Raw genomic sequence first — 21,529 nt, 5'->3', positions numbered from 1 at the left:
CAAAGGGCAATTACTTAAAAAAAATGCATCCAGAGTTGTGGTTCTAGTGCACTCCTCCTTAATGAGATCTAGCTTTGTATGAAGTTTGACATCAATACCTCAAAGACTGTTCAAGTTATGCTCTTGACAAGATTGCCTCATCACACACACACACACACACACACACACCTGCCATTACTATTTCCCCTTCACCATCTGCGGGGGATAACAAAAACTGATCATACAATACACTGGTTTATAAGATGCTTGCAATATGCAAAGGTTTTTTTCCTCAATTCTAAATTCCTCCAGCTATGTTTCTGCTGATAAATAAACCAAAGTACAAACACTTAAAAGTGGAGCATGCTCACCTTACAGAGTCTAAGGTACGAGGGTCGGAAGTTATGGGACCACTCGGACAGGCAGTGGGCTTCATCAATACACACAAACCCCACTGGAGGCAGCCCGCTCATGACTGACAATAGTGACATGCTTCCGCCTGCTATCGCCTCAGGGGAGACAAGCAGGAACTGGGCTTTCCCAGACTTAACAGATTCAATGACGTTTTCTCGCTGGGTTTTTGTCATGTTCGTGTGCAGACATACACCCTGGATTCCCTTGGGAAGCCCTGTCACCTGTAAAGAAACAGATTGTTGGAATGTTAAAAGCGATGTTTACAGCAGGCCTCAAAAAAATTGTTTAAGGTCCCATGCCCAGCAGGGTGAGTGAACATAAACTTTTACTCCCATGCAGAAAAGTTACTCTCTCTACATTTTCAACAAAATTTGCCAACAAAATCTGGTAACACTGATTAATGACATTGATTGGATAGTCTTGCAGCCACTCAAATTGACTTTCTCAGACAATCAACTTTGGATCGGCTCAATTATTGTAACAGCGTTCTTTTACCTCGTCCTGGCAACTTACTGCTGCACAATTCATTTATGTAGAAGTCAGGAACCAGATCTTCTATAACCGGTTTATACTTGATTATAAATTATTCAAAACAATTTTAATAATAATTTAATAGTAATTAAATAATTAATCAATAAATGATTAATCATTCTTTATCTTTTTTTCCCTGAGGAATTATCTTCAACATAAAATCAATTAAACAGTCTCCATGTTTGACCCTATAATTATGATTTTTATTGCAGTTATTGTTTTGAAAACTAAATAGGAGAAATCTAAATTTGGAGAATCTTATGCGCCCCTGGCAGACAGTTGTGATTGAACTCGATATTCACTCTTAAATTCAAGCGGGCAGGTGGATATGTTGAGGTTTGATACATAAATATGCCTTACACCAGTTTTAAAATTGCTTGTTATGTTAATTTATGCATTGTAAAAAATTATCTATGTGCAAGTATAATCTTTTTTTTTTATAGAAACATGGCAAAACTTAATAATAATATAGAGTCTATACATTCCACTTCCGACTTCTGCATTGAGAATATTTGATGGTAGTATTGTATAACTTAAAAATGGTTATAAGTGAACTTTTTACCAAGTCTTTTTTTTATATATAGTATGTATGCAATGTGCTGTTTGTCGAGTTATGTGCTGTTTTTCCATGTTTCTTGTTTGTGATTTTTTGTTTTTATGTTCTATGTCTTTGGCATTTACCCAGTGCCATTAAACTGGGTTAATGTGGGAGCCTCAACACGATGTGACACATATAAGCATTTTAAAACTTTGTTAAACCCAGAAAAATATTTATGTATTAATCTACCATTTTATGTGAGGAAATCGTTAGCGAGATTCCGATGTTCTAGCCATAAATTGTTTATTGAGACTGGTCGACATTTGGGTATCAAAAGGGAAAATGGACTGTGTAGATATTGCTTAATTAATTTTTATTTTTTCAATCAGATATGTTGAAGATGAATTTCATGTATTCTTTCAATGTAACAAATTCAGGCAAGAAAGGCAATTTTATATCTATAAATGGTACACGGGCAGGCAAGACTTCCAAAACTTCATAAATCTTATGCAAAGTCTAAACGATGACCAAATAAGTATAGCATTCTTTGTAAATGTAATAATGAAACAAAAAGATAAGGAAAAATGACTGTCATTAAGAAATCACAACTCTAAAGATTTTATGTGTTGTATTGTATATGTTGTATTATGGGCCGGAGGCCTTTCTTTACAAAATAAATTTGACTTGACTTGACTTGTTTAAACTTTTTGCTACTGAGCTTGTTTCTGTAGTTTTTCGCATAAATGTTAAAAAAAATCACAATAAAATCTTAAAACAGATTTAAGCAATGGCCAAGGTTTACGGTTTTCTTACAAAGTACACACAGACCCTAACACTACCAATGCTTCAACAATACCTGAACTCTTTTTTACTTAAACATATGAGCCAAAACACCAATCTTTATAAATGGCAGTACCAGTCACCTAGCAAGGCTGAAAATAACTGAATTGTATATCATGATCATGTAAACTGCCTCCTGTGTGTCATCATTCACACTGACGAATGGAACTGTGACCCATGACAAGTGAAAAAGTAGTAGGGTTCCACCACAAACTGGAAAACTTGTGATTGGAGAAATGACCCAAGTACCCTGGTAGGTCAACTGCAAGGACAGTGTCCGAAGTACCCTGGTAGGTCAACTGCAAGGACAGTGACCGAAGTACCCTAGTAGGTCAACTGCAAGGACAGTGACCGAAGTACCCTGGTAGGTCAACTGCAAGGACAGTGACCGAAGTACCCTGGTAGGTCAACTGCAAGGACAGTGACCGAAGTACCCTGGTAGGTCAACTGCAAGGACAGTGTCCGAAGTACCCTGGTAGGTCAACTGCAAGGACAGTGACCGAAGTACCCTGGTAGGTCAACTGCAAGGACAGTGACCGAAGTACCCTGGTAGGTCAACTGCAAGGACAGTGACCGAAGTACCCTGGTAGGTCAACTGCAAGGACAGTGACCAATAGATAAAAGAAGTTAAAAGAATAATCAAACACCCAAGGCCAATATCATTAACAGTTTATTCCATGATTAAATCATTCTCAGCAGCGTCCCTATCTGTTCATCTATTCCTGCATAACTTCACCATATTGCCTCTGTATTGCTTACCCAATGATTGCACAAATAGTGATTCCAGCCAGCTTGTGCCAAAATACACCATAGTAACTTCTAATGCCATTTATTTTGCTTGTATTTTTGCTACGATGCTTTTTTTCAGAAAAGAATATGTTACTTTTTAAGATTTTAGGCAATCATGACTGTAGGTTAAGTTATTGGGGTCAAAGACAGATTCAAAGTTTACTGCACATGTTGTTGGAAAAACTTCCAATCCCTTTGCATGTCTTTTATCATATGATCATTAACGATGATACATTGCACTGCTTGACTGTTTCTTTTTTGTTTTCTTCATTATAGATTGTGTTAATGTATTGTCATGCAATAAAATATGATTAAATTTAAATAACTACCACTAAACAAGAGGCCCATGAGGGCCTATGCTCTACTGGCATGGCTCTTGTGGTCATTTTCATCCAGGGCATTTATGTATGGGTAATAGGCAACAAACATTATAGTTCCAGTTTGGGTTTGGGGTAGCTAAAAAATGTGCACATTCAACATCTGGGGACAGAAAGTGTTGTAAGCAGATTAGATGCATGAACTATTTTAATATGTGCCAAGTAAAGGTCATCTGAGGAAAAAAAAATTGCTTTCAAAACTGTACTCCTGGTCAAAATTTCATTTTTGTAGCTTTAAAAATAAAAAAGTTGGTCAAAAGATCAAAGTCACATCATCCGAGGACAACATTGATGCTTGTTTGCAAAACTGTACTTTATGGTACAAATTTCATTGCTGTAGCTTTAAAAATAATAAAATAGGTCTAAAAGAGTGGGGCCAGCTTTAGCCCCAGGGGCATAATTTCAACTGTTTTGGTAGAGGGTCAATATATGATGCTCCACAACAAATACCAAAGGTATGGGCCTTGTGGTTTGAAACAAGAAGATTTTGAAAATATTTCTTAAATAAGTCTCTAGGAAACTTGTGACCTCCGGGACAGTGCCAGTTTTGACCCCAGGGGCATAATTTAAACAACCATGGTAGCGGACCACTAAATTATGCCTTATTCAAAATAGCAAGAGTCTGCAAAAGATTTTCAAGCATTCCCAATTTAAGTATACCAAACCTGTGAACCCCGGGGGATGGCCAGTAATGACCCCAGGTGCATAATTTGAACAAACATTCACAAGCTATTGTGTTTAGAAGGATGCCCGAACACACTAAAAGATTTTTAAACATTTCCCAATTTAAGTATACCAAACCTGTGAACAACCAATTGTGTTTAGATAGATGCGCAAACGTCAGACACTTTGGCCAATAGAGCTAAAATGGCCTTTGGCCTTTCAACAAGAGCAAGGGAGAGTAATACACAAAACCAACTGCACAACCAAAAAGCAAGTTGTCTCCCTTTAATCCTAGACTTGACTTTACATGTAAACTTGGCTATATATATCAAAAATAGACTTCGCTCATGTAGGCTAAAAATAGACTTAGCTAAAAATAGCATTCATTTTTTATACTTTCAAGGCCTATTATCTAGGCATGCATGGGCGGATCTGGCTGGTTTTCAAAAGGAACCAAGCTCTAATATATATCTAAATACTGTACAAGTTGCATCGAGATACAATTAATACTGAAGACTGTATTGTGTTCACAAGCAATTGTTTACATACGCACTGACAGTAGAGCTAAAAACTAAGATATTCTACTGATCACACAGTGTGATATCACAGGTCATGGTTCAAGGTCATGTCACTATGCTATGATCCTACGTGTGATGTCACAAGTCATGGTCATGTCACTATGCTATGATCCTACGTGTGATGTCACAGGTCATGGTTCAAGGTCATGTCACAATGTTGGTGTCTTTTCATGCAATTAACAGAAATTATATTTCATCTGGCTTGTAAAAAGGACAAGTGCAACTTCTGTGTCCATAAATGGAATACTGTGAATACCCCGCTTAATACAACATGTGACACGACCCAATCTTATATTGAACAGCTGTTAAAACACCTGTCTTAATACACAAGAAAGCAATTCAAAATTTTTGACAACATTGATAACATTGGAATATGACATAAAGACATTTTTAATTTTGACAGTAATTCTGACAAAGGCTTTGGTCAGAGTAACATCGAGTATGATGTTGAGAAAAGAAGGAAACCTTCATGCATGCAATTAGATTTTCGACGACAAGTGGTTTTTAATGATAATGTTTGGGCTACTATCTTAAGTGTGTTTTAATCAAAATAAACAAATAAATTATTGAGGAAAAACATATAAAATACATAAAAAAGGAGATATAGTATGATGTATAATAAAATATTATTTAACTAAATTGTGTAATACATATTCCCTCAATGTAAAGGGACAAGACATCAGATGATAAAGAAATTTACTCACATAAAACTGATATCGTGGTGAGTTTCTACAATGCCTTGTTACTTACTGCCGGATGTATCATAACGCTTACGACACATGTATCATTTCGTCACCTTAGTGCAATAACTCAATAACTGCATATAGATATAGAAGCAGATATTGAGTTCTTGCACTAAGGTGACATTTCGTAGTTTTTTGCATATTTTCCCAATTTGAGACTAACTAAGTTTATACCAGTTAATTTAAATATAGAATCAGTATATTTATCTGTACTAATCATGTTACTTTCACGTGCTAATCATTAAGAATTTACCATTTCACAAGTGTTTGAAGGTCTGCCCACTGCCACTCATCCGATACACAATCCCTTAGCCAAATTTTACGTGGAAAATGTGTCAGCCAATGAGGTTGTATTCTAAGTCAAATAGATGACCTGAACTAAACTCAGAATGATTAAGTAGGGCTTGTTCACTATGCTCACTCTTCCCATTCTTAATCAGTAAGTTTTAATTCATGTCATCTAACTATTACTTAATGTACACATTGGCTGAATGAGAACAGTCACATTGTGTAAATGGGAACTGATAAAAGAATATTTAGAAAAAACTTATAATTTGTAATTCATTTCCATACGAATAAGTTAACATAACAAACAAATTCATGGCGCCCTATGAGGCTTTATATCAATAGCCTTTTTCTTCTTTGAATAACTTGAATGGTTTAAGAGGTGTTTTTTGCACTACAAAACTACTTTTTTTCAAAACCAGATGAGCTCAGAAATCATAGATTTTACTTATATTACATATGTAAGATTTCTAATAAATCCTTTGACAAACACCAGGGATATAACTTGCGAAATACTAACTAGAGAAAGACATTTTACGAGACATTTAAAACTAAAAAATGAATGAAGATTCCTGTGTGGGTGACAGAATTGTAATTAATTGTCTGCAAAGCAGGCACCAAGAAATGAATTAAGTATAAAATATGCTCCTAAATGCCAGGATGAATCTCAATATAGTTTGTTTAGTATGCTTTTTGTAAAGAAATATCACCATTTTTCAAACATGCTTGAAGGATAATAGATGCAATATGGTTGTACAAACAAGGGTTGTGTGTTAAAAGTTCACAGCTGAAAATGTTATCTTTTGTTCAAATTTAGACAAGATGTCAATAAGTTCTTTTTATGAAAAAACACACAGACTTCCCACCTCCAGTACACAACACCACCAGTGTTACAGGTTAACCATGACTTACCTGGTCTTCCATAAGGGACACAAGAGGGGAGACAACTAAGGTGATACAGGGAGCCCTCTGGGCGTACAGGTAGGCTGGCAGCTGGTAACACAGAGACTTCCCACCTCCCGTAGACAACACCACCAGAGTTGACAAACCTGCAAAATCATCTCTTGATTTATAATAAAATGAGTGATCAAGTGCTGGGCTATCTAGGGATAGTAGGGCACTTTACTTACCTTTTTGGATGCATATAAATGACTACTTAACATATGCATCAATTTTGATGTACACATATTTAGTATTGCTTAGAAACCAGTGCTTCAAGAGGAATTTAGCCACAGGATGAGCAGATGAACCTGAAATGGGTGTCTCTGACTTGTCGACATGCACCACTTCTTTTCATCATAAAACCCCTCTTGCAGCACTGGAGACCTACTGCATCAAACTAATCCTAGAAATACTAGATATGAGAGTGCTGAAGAAGTATCCCCCTCTGTCCCACAAGGTTGTGGGTTTGATCCCCACCAGGGTGAGCGTGATCTAGCGGTATAGATTCCCCCCTCTGTCCTACAAGGTTGTGGGTTTGATCCCCACCAGGGTGAGAGTGGTCTAGTGGTATAGATGCCCCCCTCTGTCCCACAAGGTTGTGGGTTTGATCACCACCAGGGTGAGAGTGGTCTAGTGGTATAGATGCCCCCCTCTGTCCCACAAGGTTGTGGGTTTGATCCCCACCAGGGTGAGAGTGATCTAGTGGTATAGATGCCCCCTCTGTCCCACAAGGTTGTGGGTTTGATCCCCACCAGGGTGAGAGTGGTCTAGCGGTATAGATGCCCCCCTCTGTCCCACAAGGTTGTGGGTTTGATCCCCACCATGGTGAGAGTGATCTAGCGGTATAGATTCCCCCCTCTGTCCCACAAGGTTGTGGGTTTGATCCCCACCAGGGTGAGAGTTGTCTAGTTGTATAGGTGCCCCCCTCTGTCCCACAAGGTTGTGGGTTTGATCCCCACCAGGGTGAGAGTGGTCTAGCGGTATAGATGCCCCCCCTCTGTCCCACAAGGTTGTGGGTTTGATCCCCACCAGGGTGAGAGTGATCTAGCGGTGTAGATTCCCCCCTCTGTCCCAAAAGGTTGTGGGTTTGATCCCCACCAGGGTGAGAGTTGTCTAGCGGTATAGGTGCCCCCCTCTGTCCCACAAGGTTGTGGGTTTGATCCCCACCAGGGTGAGAGTGGTCTAGTGGTATAGATGCCCCCCTCTGTCCCACAAGGTTGTGGGTTTGATCCCCACCAGGGTGAGAGTGGTCTAGTGGTATAGATGCCCCCCTCTGTCCCACAAGGTTGTGGGTTTGATCCCCACCAGGGTGAGAGTGGTCTAGCGGTATAGATGCCCCCCTCTGTCCAGCAAGGTTGTGGGTTTGATCCCCACCAAGGTGAGAGTGGTCTAGTGGTATAGATGACCCCTCTGTACCACAAGGTTGTGGGTTTGATCCCCACCAGGGTGATAGTGATCTAGTGGTATAGGTATCCCCCTCTGTCCAGCAAGGTTGTAGGTTTGATCCCCACCAGGGTGAGAGTGGTCTAGTGGTATAGGTGCCCCCCTCTGTCCCACAAGGTTGTGGGTTTGATCCCCACCAGGGTGAGAGTGGTCTAGTCGTATAGATTCCCCCCTCTGTCCCACAAGGTTGTGGGTTTGATCCCCACCAGGGTGAGAGTGATCTAGCAGTATAGATGCCCCCCTCTGTCCCACAAGATTGTGGGTTTGATCCCCACCAAGCAGAGAGTTTTCAAATAGTATAGGTGTCCACATTCCACACTAAGAGATTATGGTTTTGATCCCCACCTGGGTGTGAGTGGTCTTGTAACACAGGTGTCCCTCTCTCAATCAAAACCTGTTGTTGGTTTGATCCCAACCAAGGGGACCTTTTTATAACCTTGTCCCTCTCTCAATCAAACCTGTTGTTGGTTTGATCCCAACCAAGGGGACCTTTTTATAACCTTTTCACAATCTTTTTGTGAAACGGGCCAATTAACAATAGTATAGGAAATAAAGCAAAGGCACTTTAAGATGCAGAACTTTAAGGGATTCTGAATGCATTTAAACAAAACTGAAGCATGATTTATATCAGCTTTCAGCTATTTTCACAATCAGGCTATAACAAATTAGTCTAAATTAATTTAGAACAACAGTGTGAATTCTCATACGTCAAACATATTTGCTAAACAAAACCTCTAAATTAATTGTCTTAAAACAGTTGGGAGACCATAAATCATCGATGTATGCAGAAATAACGAGCTAAGTTCTCTTATTAAAATTGAATTTAATGTTATCTGATCAACCAATTCTTGAAATTAATCAACTCGGCAAAGTTTTGAGATGGCCAAATGAATCCATTTCCACCTGAAAAGTCTTCAAGAATTGATACCATCTTAAAGGCAATCTTGCTTTGATAACATCTTGAACATTATCTGTCAATATTAGACTGAATGTAAGGGATGCCAAGCTGCATTGATTTCATAAGCCCAATAAGGCTCCTTAAGTCCTATCTCAGATCATGTTTGAATCACTCCCTTTTTACTGATACCATTATTTCTAATAGAAACTCGTCTTTTAGAAATGTTATTTTTTAGCTTCAAATAAATCTGATATTAAAGACAACTAATGGTCTCTGTATATAGTGTTTAGAACTATCACATTGTTATTATACCAATAAGGTCAATGAGTAGGCTTATTTCTACATTCAATGCCATTTGAAAAGGCACCATAAAAGACATCATAAAAGGAAAACTGTATAATGCCCTTAAATCAGATTTTCTTTTTCTGACATTCTGATGTACTTCTGCTTAATTGACCATCTAATGGGAACCTCAATTTTTAATTGATGGCCTTACTTTGCACACAATTCAGTCCATTGATGGCATTACTTTGCACACATTTCAGTTCATTGACGGCATTACTTTGCACACAATTCAGTTCATTGATGGCATTACTTTGCACACATTTCAGTTCATTGACGGCATTACTTTGCACACAATTCAGTCCATTGATGGCATTACTTTGCACACATTTCAGTTCATTTAAGGCATTACTTTGCACACATTTCAGTCCATTGATGGCCTTACTTTGCACACAATTCAGTCCATTGATGGCATTACTTTGCACACATTTCAGTTCATTTAAGGCATTACTTTGCACACATTTCAGTTCATTTAAGGCATTACTTTGCACACATTTCAGTCCATTGATGGCATTACTTTGCACACATTTCAGTTTATTTAAGGCATTACTTTACACATATTTCAGTTCATTCAAGGCATTACTTTGCACACATTTCAGTCCATTGATGGCATTACTTTGCACATATTTCAGTTCATTCAAGGCATTACTTTACACATATTTCAGTCGATTGATGGCATTACTTTGCACACATTTCAGTTCATTTAAGGCATTACTTTGCACACATTTCAGTCCATTGATGGCCTTACTTTGCACACATTTCAGTTTATTTAAGGCATTACTTTGCACACATTTCAGTTCATTTAAGGCATTACTTTACACATATTTCAGTCCATTGATGGCCTTACTTTGCACACATTTCAGTTCATTGACAGCATTACTTTGCAAATATTTCAGTCCATTGATGGCCTTACTTTGCACACATTTCAGTTCATTGATGGCCTTACTTTGCACACATTTCAGTTCATTGATGGTCCTACTTTGCACTCATTTCAGTCCATTGATGGCATTACTTTGCACTCATTTCAGTTCATTGATGGTCCTACTTTGCACTCATTTCAGTTTATTGATGGTCCTACTTTGCACTCATTTCAGTTTATTGATGGTCCTACTTTGCACTCATTTCAGTTCATTGATGGTCCTACTTTGCACACATTTCAGTTCATTGATGGTCCTACTTTGCACACATTTCTGTCCATTGATGGCCTTACTTTGCACTCATTTCAGTTCATTGATGGTCCTACTTTGCACTCATTTCAGTCCATTGATGGTCCTACTTTGCACTCATTTCAGTCCATTGATGGTCCTACTTTGCACTCATTTCAGTCCATTGATGGCATTACTTTGCACATATTTCAGTCCATTGATGGCCTTACTTTGCACACATTTCAGTTCATTTAAGGCATTACTTTGCACACATTTCAGTTCATTGATGGCCTAACTTTGCACACATTTCAGTCCATTGATGGCCTAACTTTGCACACATTTCAGTTCATTTAAGGCATTACTTTGCACACATTTCAGTTCATTGATGGCATTACTTTGCACATATTTCAGTCCATTGATGGCCTTACTTTGCACTCATTTCAGTTCATTTAAGGCATTACTTTGCACACATTTCAGTTCATTGATGGCCTAACTTTGCACACATTTCAGTCCATTGATGGCATTACTTTGCACATATTTCAGTCCATTGATGGCCTTACTTTGCACACATTTCAGTTCATTTAAGGCATTACTTTGCACACATTTCAGTTCATTGATGGCCTAACTTTGCACACATTTCAGTCCATTGATGGCCTAATTTTGCACACATTTCAGTTCATTTAAGGCATTACTTTGCACACATTTCAGTTCATTGATGGGATTACTTTGCACATATTTCAGTCCATTGATGGCCTTACTTTGCACTCATTTCAGTTCATTTAAGGCATTACTTTGCACACATTTCAGTTCATTGATGGCATTACTTTGCACACATTTCAGTTCATTGATGGCCTTACTTTGCACATATTTCAGTTCATTTAAGGCATTACTTTGCACACATTTCAGTTCATTGATGGCATTACTTTGCACACATTTCAGTTCATTGATGGTCCTACTTTGCACACATTTCAGTTCATTGATGGTCCTACTTTGCACTCATTTCAGTTCATTGATGGTCCTACTTTGCACTCATTTCAGTTCATTGATGGTCCTACTTTGCACTCATTTCAGTTCATTGATGGTCCTACTTTGCACTCATTTCAGTTCATTGATGGTCCTACTTTGCACTCATTTCAGTTCATTGATGGTCCTACTTTGCACTCATTTCAGTCCATTGATGGCCCTACTTTGCACTCATTTCAGTTCATTGATGGTCCTACTTTGCACACATTTCAGTTCATTGATGGTCCTACTTTGCACACATTTCTGTCCATTGATGGCATTACTTTGCACTCATTTCAGTTCATTGATGGTCCTACTTTGCACTCATTTCAGTTCATTGATGGTCCTACTTTGCACTCATTTCAGTTCATTGATGGTCCTACTTTGCACACATTTCAGTTCATTGATGGCCCTACTTTGCACTCATTTCAGTCCATTGATGGTCCTACTTTGCACATATTTCAGTCCATTGATGGTCCTACTTTGCACACATTTCAGTTCATTGATGGTCCTACTTTGCACTCATTTCAGTTCATTGATGGTCCTACTTTGCACTCATTTCAGTCCATTGATGGTCCTACTTTGCACTCATTTCAGTTCATTGATGGTCCTACTTTGCACTCATTTCAGTCCATTGATGGCCTTACTTTGCACTCATTTCAGTCCATTGATGGTCCTACTTTGCACTCATTTCAGTTCATTGATGGTCCTACTTTGCACTCATTTCAGTTCATTGATGGTCCTACTTTGCACTCATTTCAGTCCATTGATGGCATTACTTTGCACATATTTCAGTTCATTGATGGTCCTACTTTGCACACATTTCTGTCCATTGATGGCCTTACATTGCACTCATTTCAGTCCATTGATGGCCTTACTTTGCACTCATTTCAGTTCATTGATGGTCCTACTTTGCACTCATTTCAGTCCATTGATGGCATTACTTTGCACACATTTCAGTCCATTGATGGTCCTACTTTGCACATATTTCAGTCCATTGATGGTCCTACTTTGCACACATTTCAGTTCATTGATGGTCCTACTTTGCACTCATTTCAGTTCATTGATGGTCCTACTTTGCACTCATTTCAGTCCATTGATGGTCCTACTTTGCACTCATTTCAGTCCATTGATGGCCTTACTTTGCACTCATTTCAGTTCATTGATGGTCCTACTTTGCACTCATTTCAGTTCATTGATGGCCTTACTTTGCACTCATTTCAGTCCATTGATGGTCCTACTTTGCACTCATTTCAGTCCATTGATGGTCCTACTTTGCACTCATTTCAGTCCATTGATGGTCCTACTTTGCACTCATTTCAGTTCATTGATGGTCCTACTTTGCACTCATTTCAGTCCATTGATGGCCTTACTTTGCACTCATTTCAGTCCATTGATGGTCCTACTTTGCACTCATTTCAGTCCATTGATGGTCCTACTTTGCACTCATTTCAGTCCATTGATGGCCTTACTTTGCACTCATTTCAGTTCATTGATGGCCTTACTTTGCACACATTTCAGTCCATTGATGGTCCTACTTTGCACTCATTTCAGTCCATTGATGGTCCTACTTTGCACTCATTTCAGTCCATTGATGGTCCTACTTTGCACTCATTTCAGTTCATTGATGGTCCTACTTTGCACTCATTTCAGTCCATTGATGGTCCTACTTTGCACTCATTTCAGTTCATTGATGGTCCTACTTTGCACTCATTTCAGTCCATTGATGGCCTTACTTTGCACTCATTTCAGTCCATTGATGGTCCTACTTTGCACTCATTTCAGTTCATTGATGGTCCTACTTTGCACTCATTTCAGTTCATTGATGGTCCTACTTTGCACTCATTTCAGTCCATTGATGGCATTACTTTGCACATATTTCAGTTCATTGATGGTCCTACTTTGCACACATTTCAGTTCATTGATGGTCCTACTTTGCACTCATTTCAGTTCATTGATGGTCCTACTTTGCACTCATTTCAGTTCATTGATGGCCTTACTTTGCACTCATTTCAGTTTATTGATGGTCCTACTTTGCACACATTTCTGTCCATTGATGGCCTTACTTTGCACTCATTTCAGTTCATTGATGGTCCTACTTTGCACTCATTTCAGTTCATTGATGGTCCTACTTTGCACTCATTTCAGTTCATTGATGGTCCTACTTTGCACTCATTTCAGTCCATTGATGGCCTTACTTTGCACTCATTTCAGTTCATTGATGGCCTAACTTTGCACACATTGCAGTTCATTGATGGCCTTACTTTGCACACATTTCAGTTCATTGATGGCATTACTTTGCAAATATTTCTGTCCATTGATGGCCTTACTTTGCACACATTTCAGTTCATTGATGGCCTTACTTTGCACACATTTCAGTCCATTGATGGCCTTACTTTGCACACATTTCAGTTCATTGATGGCCTTACTTTGCACACATTTCAGTTCATTGATGGCCTTACTTTGCACACATTTCAGTCCATTGATGGCCTTACTTTGCACACATTTCAGTTCATTGATGGTCCTACTTTGCACACATTTCAGTTCATTGATGGTCCTGCTTTGCACACATTTCAGTTCATTGATGGTCCTGCTTTGCACACATTTCTGTCCATTGATGGCATTACTTTGCACACATTTCAGTCCATTGATGGTCCTACTTTGCACTCATTTCAGTTCATTGATGGTCCTACTTTGCACTCATTTCAGTTCATTGATGGTCCTACTTTGCACACATTTCAGTTCATTGATGGCCTTACTTTGCACACATTTCAGTCCATTGATGGCATTACTTTGCACACATTTCAGTTCATTGATGGCCTTACTTTGCACACATTTCAGTTCATTGATGGCCTTACTTTGCACACATTTCAGTCCATTGATGGCCTTACTTTGCACACATTTCAGTTCATTGATGGTCCTACTTTGCACACATTTCAGTTCATTGATGGTCCTGCTTTGCACACATTTCAGTTCATTGATGGTCCTACTTTGCACACATTTCTGTCCATTGATGGCCTTACTTTGCACTCATTTCAGTTCATTGATGGTCCTACTTTGCACTCATTTCAGTTCATTGATGGTCCTACTTTGCACACATTTCAGTTCATTGATGGTCCTACTTTGCACACATTTCTGTCCATTGATGGCATTACTTTGCACACATTTCAGTCCATTGATGGCCTTACTTTGCACACATTTCAGTTCATTGATGGCCTTACTTTGCACACATTTCAGTTCATTGATGGTCCTACTTTGCACACATTTCAGTTCATTGATGGTCCTACTTTGCACACATTTCAGTCCATTGATGGCCTTACTTTGCACACATTTCAGTCCATTGATGGCATTACTTTGCACACATTTCTGTCCATTGATGGTCCTACTTTGCACACATTTCTGTCCATTGATGGCCTTACTTTGCACACATTTCAGTTCATTGATGGCCTTACTTTGCACACATTTCAGTCCATTGATGGCCTTACTTTGCACACATTTCAGTTCATTGATGGCCTTACTTTGCAAACATTTCAGTCCATTGATGGCCTTACTTTGCACACATTTCAGTTCATTGATGGCCTTACTTTGCACACATTTCAGTCCATTGATGGCCTTACTTTGCACACATTTCAGTTCATTGATGGTCCTACTTTGCACACATTTCAGTTCATTGATGGTCCTACTTTGCACACATTTCAGTTCATTGATGGTCCTACTTTGCACACATTTCTGTCCATTGATGGCCTTACTTTGCACACATTTCAGTTCATTGATGGCCTTACTTTGCACACATTTCAGTCCATTGATGGCCTTAATTTGCACACATTTCAGTTCATTGATGGTCCTACTTTGCACACATTTCTGTCCATTGATGGCCTTACTTTGCACTCATTTCAGTTCATTAATGACTTAACTTTGCACACAATTCAGTTTGTTGATGGCCTTACTTGGCAAACATTTCAGTCCATTAATATATGCACATAGCCATAGTGAACATGTGTACCAAGTTCAATGTGAATAAAAAAAAATTGAGTTATGACAAGCCTTTTTTAACATGACAAGTTTTAAGACTCCAACAGTAACTCTAACAATGACACATTTAAAGTAAAATTAAAAAAGTAAAAAGTAAAAGGATAAAAAATCATTCCTTTATTTGGAAGACTTTATTTTCACCAATTACAATTAACTATAGATATTCTCCATGCATACTGTTATGAATACCCACCACAGAGGATTCTCATTACTGCCTCCTGCTGTCCAGGCCTGAAACTGTCAAACCCAAACTTGCGCAAGCCACGCCACACCTCTTCAGGAACAGCTGAAAATAGATTAACTTTGTAAGCACACCAAAGCCTGCCAGGTGAACCTGCCAGGTGTCAGTGCCTTGGTTCACCTGGCAGGCATGTGTCAAGCTTGTTGGTGTTCTGTGTAAGTCTGCATGCAGGCAGGTGTAGGTGCCTTGGTTCACCTGCCAGGCATGTGTCAAGCTTGTTTGTGTTCTGTGTAAGTCTGCTTGCATGCAGGTGCCAGTGCCTTGGTTCACCTGCAAGGCATCTGTCAAGCCTGTTTGTGTTCTGTGCAAGTCTGCTTGCATGCAGGTGTCAGTGCCTTGGTTCACCTGCCAGGCATGTGTCAAGCTTGTTTGTGTTCTGTGTAAGTCTGCTTGCATGCAGGTGCCAGTGCCTTGGTTCACCTGCCAGGCATCTGTCAAGCCTGTTTGTGTTCTGTGCAAGTCTGCTTGCATGCAGGTGCCAGTGCCTTGGTTCACCTGCCAGGCATGTGTTAAGCCTGTTTGTGTTCTGTGCAAGTCTGCTTGCATGCAGGTGCCAGTGCTTTGGCTCACCTGCCAGATATTTTTTGAAAATTAACCCCTATGCTTTTCAAACTTATTTTTCTAATAATAATTTTGGTTTTATCAATTACTGATCAATATAAGATTGGTAGGTAATTCAATTTCCAATCCAGTGATATCAATTTTATTCTCTGGTCTAATTTGTTTTGGCAAAGAATTTATAAACAAACACAACTGATATAAAAAGTTGAAGATGTTTCAATTTATTTCATATTATAATACATTCAAACTGACACCTATACATTACAAATTTATTTTGTTAGTGATTCTTTTGATTTAATCAATTATAGATGAATTTTAAGTATGTAGCGTATTAAATTTTGAATCCAATTATTTAAGATTTTTCTAAAAGGAAATTAATACAAATTTTCAAATCAAAGTAAAAATAGTTTGTATAAAGTAAAACCACAATTTCAAAGGGTAAACAAATAGTGTTATTTCAGATTATTTTTGTTCTTATAAGTTTTTTTAATTGATTAAATTCAACCTAAAATTCTAAAATCTTACCCTTAACGAAGCAACACAGGTTGAATAGGTTATAATTGCTATCAAAATAATATGCCTTGGTTCAGTAATAATATAATCAAACTTCCACAAGAGAAGAAATCAAGGTCTGAAATGCATGGGCAATTAAGACTGCATTCTTGTATAATTCGTGAGAACCAGAGAACACATGTTTTAACAGCTGTAAAACTGGGTCATGTCACATATAATATTATTTTAATACTGAGTATTCATAACAAAATACTAACTATGACAAACAGACATAAGGGCACATTTTTATTGCAAGATTTACATTCCAAGTGAAAAATGACATGTGTTTATACAAGCCAGACTCGCATCGTAAATCAGCCATTTTGACACATTTCTGAACCATGACCTGTGACGTCATTCATGTGAGATCAATAAGGTATATTTATATATGTATCAAAAACAGGGGGAAAAACACCCACAAACACCCACAAACATGTGCTGTGAACTTTAAACGCGTGTTTCGACCCCAGTCACTTTCAGTTGTGATTTTTTGAAAATCTTTGAATAGTAAAATCAACTATTTTCGCAAGTTAAATATTTATTAGGGATGGCAACGAGTAGTTAAATCGGTACTCGAGTACTCGAACAATCTTCCGATCGAGTACTCGGGTACTCGATTACTCGGATAATTTGAATTGGTTTTCGGGAAAGACAAGTTCGTGTATCGGTCATGTACAATGTGCATTGGTCGTAATATTGGCCATTTCATCTTTGAATAAGACTGTCATGTACCTTAACAGAGAAATCAATAAAAAGAAAACAAATGATGTTTCATGCTTTTAATTTCTCCTTTTCATTTCATTTTATACATACATATGTACTAGAATACAAATGGAAAGTAAAACTCAGATCATATTTAAGCGTCTAGATGATCGAGACAACACTCAATAATGAACAATATTCAGAATTAAAATAATTAAAAATTATTTATAAATTGTTTAGTTGTTTAAACTCCAAGAAATACTATTTATTATGGCAGTTTTTCATACTAAAATATTGTTGTTTTCCTCATTAATATTCATTTTTCCATGATAAAGATATCAACCAATCAATTGTGATGATCATTGCAAAAAAAATGCCTATTCAGGAATCATTGCACGTAACGGTCATTACTTATTCGCTCGTCAACGTCCATTTTTTCGTGAATACACTCTAATTGGTGAACAATACAATTCTGTAGGAGATGTACCGCTATCAACACTTCGCTAATTGACATCAGTGCTATTTGCAAATTCGGGCCCTTTGTTGACAGTTTTCATCTCTCACAACAACTGTCAATTCATTTATTAGGGTCACTTGTGTACACAGCGGGTCCGTAAATTGTCTTCTTGGAAACATGCCAGATCTGATACTTACGTCTGTTCATCGTGGATTTGGTGAATTTTATAAAAGAAATAATATTTTTTCGAGTACTCAAGTAGTGATGTGGTACTCGGGTACTCGGATGATTGATCGAGTACTCGAGTACTCTGGTATTCATTGCCATTCCTAATATTTATAGATGTTTAAACATAATAATAATACATTCTTTGCAAAAAATTAAGCCATAGAAATGTAAATAAATTACCCTAAACACTATGGCCCATTTAGGTGCTATCACACAAGTATCATTTTTTTCTATTTTTTAATTTTATTTGAGACACAGGAGACACATTTTGCTGCCTTTATATTAAATGAAAATATTTTGAATATTGTTCACCTTGTTATTTTTTCCATGTCACTCACTTTTTCTTACGATTGGGCTTTGCATATATCACACAAGGCTAACTGGCAGGTTTCAATATTACACTTTGTTTGTTTGAAGTCTCTACCTCAAAAACGTTCGGAGTTATGGGGACAACAAGTATACTAAGAGTCTTGTCCCATTGTCCCAGCATGGACGGACGGACGGATGGGACAAGGTGATTCCCATAAAACCCCAACCATCAAGTAGTGGGGGTATAACAAGCTATAGATAATAGCAAAAATCAGAGCTTCATTACCTGGAAGAGTCTCCCCCTCCCCACACTCCAACAGAGGTTTTGTTGGGGGTGGGGCAGCAACTTGCTCCCGGTGGGTCCTTGTGATTCCTGACTCCACCTCCAGTTCCTCATCCTCCATAGCAACTTCCTCGGTAGCAACCTGGTCCATAGCAGATGTATCCATAGCAACTGAATCACTGGAGTTCTTCTCCAAGGACACCTGACCACTAGCTTGGGCAGCACCTTAACAGGTGTTAGAATGTTTCATGGTTTTTAACTAAATAAAAAACTCTACCAAAACATTAGCATCATTGTATTCTTCAATGTTAATTTGGCACTGCTCAAAACTGCAACTGTTTACATAGTTGATTGTTATGAACAGAATTTAACAACTGTATTATGTTTTACTTTTCTCTGAGAGACATAATGTTGTTTGCTCGTGTCAATAGCATTGTTAGGTCTTGTTTTCACTTCATATATAATGCTTATGCTCTTCTTAAAAATACTGCTTATGCTCTTCTTAAAAATACTTCACCTGTTTGTAGTGCCAACTAAAATTTGATGCTATGATGTATGTTGACATTTGACCACTATTTGTATCTTCTACATGTGTACAATAATTACCTGTGGGTTTTTTCTTCAATGGTTGTTTACACCCACGGGCCAACATGACAGCCTCCTGGAGGCTGGGAAAGTCCTCATCATTCACCGGCTCGCGCTCATACTTGGCTGCAGCATTAGATGCTCCTGCAGTGGATTCAATACAGTGTTATGTAGAAATATATTCAGTTACATCACCTTTTCAATATTTATTTGATAAACTATCTTTTTTCCTTTTGTTAATCTTGTGCCCTTAGTTCTTAACATACAATTTTAACAAGCCTTTATAAATGGTATGAAGATTATAGTTCATAATCTTGTGATTTCAATTAGCAAAATTATTACCGTAAATCATGAACATGAAACTAAGAACTAAGTGTGAACTAAGTGTGAACTAAGTGTGAACTAAGTGTGACATTGACCTTGGAGGAACAGACATAAGACAATGTACATTGTCTTGATATGTCAAACACATGTGGCAAGTTATTTTAAAATCTGTCCACACAAGAGTTACAGCCTGGACACGACCACCTATACTCTGTTTCTATAGGCAGCATTCCATAGTAAACAACCTTGACCTTAGGGGCAGGAACACAGGTCTTGCACTAGGAAGGTCATCTTGGTATGTGGAATACATTTGGCAAGATATTATAAAATCCATAGTCCATAGATCCTTAGCCATTTTCACGATTCAATAAAATTTCTCAAAACAAATTATGGTGACTGGCCATTTTGAAATATTTTCACTTCATCCTATCTATGGTATATGTGGTATTAAGTTTTTCCTCCAATTGTTCTCGTATTTCTTTTACGCATACCACTAAGTTTTTCCCCCTGATTTTTTCTTGTATTGTTTTACCTGTGTCCTATCTATGCAAGCATCTTATACACAGTGATTTACGGTACTTGAACTTGATCTTATAACGTTATCAAGATTATCATGAACATTATTTCCTTTTATTTAAAGTCTTTAAAGAGTGCTAAGCATGACCTGTTATTCTGGACTTTGTTCGAGAAATTGGGGCCTTACATTGACCGGGGAACTTCTCTTTGCCTCTCAAAATCGACACCCCGCAAATGTACCTCAGCATGATTCTCTTTGGCTCATAGCTTTCTTCACAATCAAACCAAAATAATTCATTTCAAACAAACCATCCATACCTGCTCCAGGACATTTGTTGGCCCAGTGGCCACTCTGACCACACTTAAAGCATGCATCTCCGCGACTCTTGCTGCGGGCCTGCATCTTCTGTTTCCACATCATACGCTTGTACTGCGGGCCCGTTTGGTGATGACCTTTCCGCTTGTACGTCTTTATCTTCATGTTCAACTTAATGAAGTTACCATTCGATGCTGCCTTTCCTGTGGACCTGTGCAAAATACTTTCACAATGAAGATTAATCATAAAGAGCCCTGCATACACATCCAAGTGCCCTTCCATTATACTCAGATGATGGAGTCATATATTGTTATGGATGTTTTTCCAAGTTACGGCTAAAAGTTTGACATTGACAACTTCATGCCAATTACAAATTTGGATTTTTTTTCACTTTCTTTGAGAGAGAAAAAGACCTCCTCAAAAGACACTCAATCTTTTTTTCTTTGAAAAACAGAGACAGTAAAAAACACATAAACCCTTGCAACAATACCAAAAATTATTATGAATCTTTAATCAACTGATAAGGCCTTGTCTTAATGGGTGGAAATTTATGTTGTATTTATTATCATTCTGAAACAATTCAGCATGCACGAAAAGCTGCATACTCTTAAATGTATGACATGTACATACTTGGCAGCTGGCTTTTTAATGATCACAGGTGCAGCACGATCATCATCTCTCCCCTGAAATGCAAGATCATACAATGATGAATTGTTTTATTAGATTACAAGCATATACAGAATTATTTTATAGCACAAAAGCTTCATTTGTCTCTCCTGATCTGCATGCCCTCCAGGTATGCTATTCCAGGAGGAAGTGCATGCATGATAATCTTTATACAAAATCCAGTTCATTAAATGTTTTTAAATTTCTTATTACCATGTAAATTTAACCCTTTTTTATAAAATATCATT

The 21,529-nt window shown here is 38.0% G+C and overlaps 1 protein-coding gene across 3 annotated transcripts in view; it reads right to left on the bottom strand.

Moving 5' to 3' along the window:
• LOC128243148 (ATP-dependent DNA helicase Q4-like) overlaps positions 1-21,529 on the bottom strand; it is a 208,304-nt gene that overhangs the window by 176,831 nt on the left and 9,944 nt on the right. For all 3 annotated transcript variants that reach the window (XM_052960715.1, XM_052960717.1, XM_052960716.1), the window contains exons 9-15: positions 21,246-21,298; positions 20,618-20,826; positions 19,481-19,603; positions 18,878-19,099; positions 15,735-15,827; positions 6,650-6,786; positions 351-614 (exon numbers count right to left, since the gene is read on the bottom strand). In XM_052960715.1, coding sequence (XP_052816675.1) covers positions 351-614; positions 6,650-6,786; positions 15,735-15,827; positions 18,878-19,099; positions 19,481-19,603; positions 20,618-20,826; positions 21,246-21,298 — 1,101 coding nt within the window. The remainder of the gene's footprint in view (positions 1-350; positions 615-6,649; positions 6,787-15,734; positions 15,828-18,877; positions 19,100-19,480; positions 19,604-20,617; positions 20,827-21,245; positions 21,299-21,529) is intronic.

This window comes from Mya arenaria, chromosome 8 (genome assembly GCF_026914265.1).
Source record: "Mya arenaria isolate MELC-2E11 chromosome 8, ASM2691426v1".
Classification (NCBI taxonomy): Eukaryota; Metazoa; Mollusca; class Bivalvia; order Myida; family Myidae; genus Mya; species Mya arenaria.
This window is presented reverse-complemented; position numbering and strand designations above follow the sequence as displayed.